At 39.0% G+C, this 6,718-nt stretch overlaps 1 protein-coding gene across 1 annotated transcript; it reads right to left on the bottom strand.

Annotated features, from left to right (window-relative positions):
• Positions 1-6,157: 6,157 nt before the first annotated feature.
• PIGM (phosphatidylinositol glycan anchor biosynthesis, class M) lies at positions 6,158-6,715 on the bottom strand (the record flags this gene model as incomplete). The annotated part of the gene is made up of 1 exon (XM_009075879.1): positions 6,158-6,715. A coding segment is annotated over one exon (558 nt), but the record flags the coding sequence as incomplete, so codon positions are not given.
• Between the last annotated feature and the right edge of the window lie 3 nt (positions 6,716-6,718).

Raw genomic sequence — 6,718 nt, 5'->3', positions numbered from 1 at the left:
TATATATACACACACATATATATGCATATAACAGAAAGATATGGCAAAATAGTGTTAAAATTGAAGCTGACATAAATTATAAGTAGCTTTATTATCATTTGACAAAAATCTATGTAGCCCACTCAGACAATTTTCCCTCAAGTGCATTTGGGTGAAATACCTTATATTAACAAAGTACTCTAACACGTAGCTCAAATGGCACTATGTTCCAAAAGGTAATCTCAATTATTCAACATATCCACACTATACAGGAAAATAGAGGAATGATAATCATACTTTGTTTTCCACTTCATTTTCTAAGCCTGCTTCCTGGCTAATTCAATCTATTGGATCAGTGGGAGGGACATGGGATAGATTAAAAAAATGTTGACTGTCAGATCACCAGGGGATTTGAATTAATGTTCTTTTGCACAGAATGGAAGCATATGGGCCACAGAGAGCAGCTCTCCTTGGAAAATTACTGTCAAAACACTACCATCTCTATTAACACAGCTGCTAACTTGTGAAGCAGAAATCAGATTTTATTCCGAGTTAACCTTCAAAAAGCAGTTTCAGAGTAACTGCTTACTAATAATCTCTTGCTACACCAACAATATTGTCTATTAATAGCTTATGCAAGTCATGCCTGTACAACCCCACAAGTGCTATTGTAGGATCTTACATCCTATAGTGCCCCTTATGATAACATGAAGGAAGCAAAGTTATGTTCATCCAGTCTGAAAATTGCTATCAAGATCCCATTTCCTCCTGCAAAAATGGGAAGCACATTTGATAGAACACCCTATAAATAATGGGGGATTCACAGTAGGGGCTTACTGCTCTATTTGCCTGCATTTCAGCTGATTTCCATGGCTGAATTTCTGTCTTTGTATATAATCAGATACAGACATTTCCTTTAGCTATTTCTTCCACAGATGTTCTAGCTTGCTTCCCCACCAATTTCCATGGAAAATAGGGAGGATATCTTATCTGTCAGTTCTTTTTGTGCAAGCTCTGAGATGTTTTATCTGAAGAGAATGTTTAAGTCTGAAAGTTAAGCTCGAAGAATAAGAAGAGGCTGCAGCTAAAGCTTTATCTATACATTAAGCAAGATTGCCTCGCAATAACCAACCTCATTTCTGCAGAAGCTCATACCTGTGTTGGCAGGTGCCAAGTAAGGAGAGTCACAAGGAATTCTGCTCAAACAAGATACCAGCAACTTACACCATTAAAAAATGACAAATTTAGGTCTTCTTTGTATTTACCAGACTGACAAGAAACAGACATATCAGCTATTAAAATTGCATGGATTTATTGCATGGATTTATTAAAATCTTTACAGAGATTTTTTTTTAAAAAACAAACAAAACCAAAGGTATTGCTTCATTAAGAGAAACTTTTATCTTTCTGATACTTACACTAATACAAAAGGTAGATCTCTTCACCATGCATAAAAACTGAAGCAAGACTCCTACACAAATAATGTGACTAGTGCAGATTGTTATAATGAAGAGCATCAGGATACTGATGGAATGTGCACCTTCGTTCTTTAATGTGTCTGTTACACCTCAAGATCCCTGCTACATACGCTTTTACTTTCCATATGCATAAAAATTTATGTAACTCAAGTTTTAGAGTCACTCAGGGTTCTGAGTGCTAAATATAAGAAATATCTGAGAAACCTGTTTTACAGAGGACAGCTCTAAAAAAAATCATGTTATTCCAAGGTGTCTAGACTGGGACTTTTTGCTTTTGTGTGCACAGGTAAATGTTTAGGTTTGTGAATATGGCACACATAAATGGGTTCTTAAGCAAGAAAGTTGCATGAGTAGTGTGTGTTTCAGTGTTTCAGTGAGAGTAAAGAGTTTGTCCTAAATTCAGGATAATCCTATTCTATAGTGCTGCTAGCATTAGGATATGAATTCTGCAGCTGTCTTTGGCAAATATATGAGGAATATACTTTTTGAGTTCCCTGTGTTCACTAGGTATTTCTGCAGCCCTTTTAAAATAGATGACTCATTCTTCTCAGATACAAAAGGGAACCATTTGCTCATGATTTGCTGTCTTTTAACATTTGCTTTCTCTATAAAACCTTAGGAAAAATGTTGGAGTTTCCCCTTGCTGTTAAATATAGAAGTGTCACAGTTTCCTTGAAAAAGAAAACTGATGAGCTCAATTTAGAGCACATAATTGCTGCCTCTACTATTACAGGAGTCAATACAATGCAAGCAACGCACACAGGGCAGTTATTTAATAAGGACAAAGTACATTGTTATTGAATGATAGATGATAATTTAGGATGCTCACACTGAAACTCAATGAAACATTTATTATATTAGTTTACCTTGGTATTTGAGTAACTGCATTTATAAATTTTAAAGCAAATCACTGTTAAATGCTGAACCTTTGCCTGAAGTGACCTGTGAAGCCAGCCATGAGCCTTTGGACTATAGGCTATAGTGTAAGAGGCAAGGCAAACTGTTACTTTTCTTCAAACTTCTTTTCTCCTTCTCACTTCCTCTTCCACACCTTGTACTTCGCACTGCAGGGCTCGTTTCAGTGCAATGTGAAAAAATTGCGCAAATGAGACACATTTCTTTGGGCATTTCAATGTTCTTTTTTAGAGAAAAGTCAGCATTACAGTTTTGCAATCCATGGTAGGGAATGAACAGTAGCATTCAGACACTTCAATTCCTAATTACCAGAAGATAAATGCACACAAAATTATTAAGCAAAAGAATTTGAACACTATCAAAAGCAATAAATGTTCCACAGGAAATGAATTTGTTAAATTTTAAGGGCATTACAATAGATCACCATGATTTGTTCAAGAGTTATAACTTGTTTGGCACTGGGCTACAATTATTTTGATTTAATGTTTCTTTTTTTCAGTGAATAAAGTTATTAAATTCCATTTTACCTATCTAAAGTGATTTGCAGCATCTAAACTCTCAAACACCTCTTCTTGTTTGTCTCTTTCAGTTCATTTCTGTTATCCAGCTCTTCATGAATCACTGAATTATTTCTAAATCCCAAACACATTTGGGTGATTTAGAAAACAACTGTAAAAAGAGGGACTCATACTGTATTATTAAATTGATGACTGTAAAGCAAAGTTTGTAAAAAAGCCTTTTTATAACTTGTTTATGCACAGCTTAATCATTGCTTCAGGGCTGGTACTGACCTGCAAAGGGAAGGTACTCCTCGGTTCTCGTTGCTGCAGAACTTATCTTCTGAAGGCCTCAAAATGATTCAGCTATTAAGGAATCAAGAAAGTATTTGTCATAAGGAAATGACTTCGTACCTAAAACCCATTACAATTCTGTCATGAACACACTAACTTAAAATGCCATGTTACGTGAAAGGTTTTTGAAGTTAGAAATGCTTTTTGACTTTCACTTGCTTTCTTTGCCAATAGGAGAGGAAAATAGGACTGTGGAAATGTCTGGAAGCAGCGTAAGTAGGTCTGTTAAAGAGATACAAAACACCGCTTCGGGGGAAGAAAACAAGTTTTTTGCAACAGAAAATTGTGTAATAGGCAATAGAAGATCAGTTGCAAAGGAAAATGAGTTACCGCATGCACATTGGGATGAGTGAATAGAGGTACTGGCACAGAAGAGCTTCTTCAGTCTTCTGCTGAAATGCTAACCAGGCATGTCAAACTCTTACCTCAGAAAATAAAACGACATGGGTTGCTTTCTCTGCACACACTCGGCACAGACAAAATGTTTTGTTGATTAATATAAAACTAAACTGTTTGCAAGCAACTTATGCCACCAGTTTTTTGACTAATGTACATCTCATGGAAGATGCAGACAAGCTGGTGCTTGCTTCCTTCATCCCAGGCAAAGCCAGGGGAGGGAAATCAGGGCCACATCTGTTAAGATCTGTTAAAAAAATCAAGACAGTTTGTCAAAAGAATATCCACTACCTCATCCAATTTATGGATTTACAAATAAGAGACTGTATGAATCTTCACAATGTGAAGGTGAGTGTGAGTGCAGATGGTGGAGGAAAGCTGAATGCCTTCCAGTGGGGAGCAGAACCACCCCTCAATGCCCTGAACAGGGAAATCATCCTTCCTCCTAACACATCAAATTGGCTGAATTGGACCAGAGTAGTGTGTCCCAACCCTGGTAGTGTTCAAAGCCAGGTTGGATGAGGCCTTGAGGAACCTAGTCTAGTGGGGAGGTGATGGGGGTTGGGGCTAGATGACCTGTAAGGTCCATTCCAACCCCTAAAATTCTATGATCATCACACCTCCTGATACTGCACCCTTTAGCTCTGGGCTGTTGGGGCTCAAGGTCTTCCTCTCTTTTCACGTAACCACCTCAGCAGTGGGAAAAGTTACCCGATCAAAATACTGTAATTCTGTCTCACAAGGGAGAACTACAGTCAGGAAAGAAAACCCTGTACATGAGAAAGCTGGCAGTCACTGCAGTCCTGGGGAGGAGGGCTGCCTCAGGAGACTGCAGGATTCAGAGAGGCAGCATGGTAAAAATGAACCTGGAAGGGAAATCCACTTGGCCATATCCTTTTCCACTGACACCACTGGGAATCCCACCGAGTGGCTGAAGTTATTTTGCCTTGAAGCTCTGCTCCACATTACACACTAAGGGTTTCATTTCCCCATTGGATGTAACTAAAAGCTGAGGCAACTACGCAAATTCTTGTATTTGGCATATGCCTATTTAAACTAGATTTTATTAAAAAATACATCTTCAGTTCCCACCTCTGCCAAAGGCTATGTACTGCAGACTTCTTGTGGGATGTCCTTGAGGGTATTGACTTCGAAATGGCTTAGAACTCCTCTCATCACCACCTGACATGTAATTCCACATCCTCTCATGTCTCATATGGGAATAAAGGTGTTTTGACAGGTTGTAGAGCTTCCTATTTCAAAACTTTTATTCTGGTGACTCCTCCACTTCCTCAACTCTTTTCTCTTTTTCATTTATTTCTTAATAGTAGAGATACTGAGAAACTACATTTCCAATTACTGTTTTGGTATGAACTCCAGTGCCTTTGGGACACAGGTCGCAGCACTCTGACTCTTTACATTTGCTATTGTTAACATCTACAATAACTGCTAATTAATTGCAGTTTAAGGCAGTGGCCTATTTTCTAAATCATGGCAGCAAAACTCAAATATTTTTGTTTTATACATCTCTATGATCCAAGACAGTTATTTTGAAAAATCTTCCTCCATGGCAAGAGGAATAAACGTATCAAAAAACTCTGAAACATAACAGCTGCTGAAAATGCAAAAATACAGCACTGAAAATGCAAAACAGCATTGAAAATGCAAAAAATAAGTGAAAGAGTAGCATATCTGAATTCTAAAATAAATTAAAATTTGAGTCTCAAAGAGTTAATGACTTGTATGAAATAATCACCTTTTTTACTACTTCTTTGAATAAAGACCAGGTACAGGCCACAAACGTGGCATAGCTAAAAAGTTACTATGAAAAAGAAAAATAAATCCCAGTGTACATATTAAATGATTACTTTATATTCATTCATTACCTTAACCATTGCAAAACACCCCACTAACTTACTGGAATGTACAAAACTGTCAAGCTCCAATATCCCTTTATAACCTCCTGTGTTATTCTGGACAGAGGCCACAGCCTTCAACAGGAGAACTAACAATGACAGCAAGAATGAGAAAAATGGTGCTAGGGCAGCTCCATGAGGAAGTATGAACACAAGCTGAGGGTGACCCCAGCACAAGCCATACTCTCTCAGACCAGGGAACAGTCACAGTTTCTGGAGATTGCAGGTGAAGACAGTCAGTGGAGACAGGTACTTGTAAGAGAGTCCATTCACATGGTCCAGACATGGTTAAGTGATGAACTGGTCCAGGGTACTTCCAGGGAGTCCAGTCAGGAGCAGCAGGGCACAGGGGTGGCATCAGTGCTTGAAAGAAGGTTACCAGGGAGTTTCAAGATCCACACTGGAGAGAGGTTCACCTACAGACACTGCTCAGGGCAGGGCTGGGGCTCATCAGGACAACCAAGGCCAATCAGTGCCCTCATGGTCCTGAAACAGTGACATTTACGTACAATGTGCTTTGGTACAATGTTCAATCTTTTATGTCAAAATGTTGGTTCTATACAACACCCTACTGAGATCAGTAGGGATGTTTCTGGATTTTGGTCTGTTCATTTTCGGTTTGTTATTCGAGTTTTTTTGCCATGTGTGCTTCTTCCTGATAATGTGAAATAATCTGAACAATTATGAGGCTGTTAATAAAAAGGAAAAGCAAGCCTGCCAGCCATATAAACAAAAAAGTGTTATATCCTTGGAACTCCAGAAAGTATGCAGGAGCAAGCCACAGGCCTTGTCCAAAAAACCACAGGAGGAGAAGCAGCACACCTCGACACCTGGACATCTTAATATTAGGCATTATGAGGGGCAGAAGGCAGAGATACCACACAAAGTACTGGGATGTGCATACTTTGTTAAAACTCACAAAAATAGCAGTGTGCAGAAAGCAACAGAAGGCGAGGTCTCTGTAGAACGCTACAGACACGACCAGGAGCAAAAGCAGCTGGGGCAGGAAAGCTGCGAGCCCGAGGGCAAAGCTCCATTTGCTCTCTGCTGTCAAGTACAACATGTAGAAATAGGGAGAGAAGTTATGTCTGATGTCCCTTCTGGTCAGGTGGTAGAGATAGGCATGCTCCAAAACCTCCCAGCCATAGAGGCGATAAAACGCAAGAGTCAGGGCAGCCAGCAC

This window comes from Acanthisitta chloris, unplaced genomic scaffold, assembly GCF_000695815.1.
Source record: "Acanthisitta chloris isolate BGI_N310 unplaced genomic scaffold, ASM69581v1 scaffold26725, whole genome shotgun sequence".
Classification (NCBI taxonomy): Eukaryota; Metazoa; Chordata; class Aves; order Passeriformes; family Acanthisittidae; genus Acanthisitta; species Acanthisitta chloris.
Note: the sequence above shows the minus strand (reverse complement) of the source record. Positions and strands in the feature narration are given on the sequence as shown.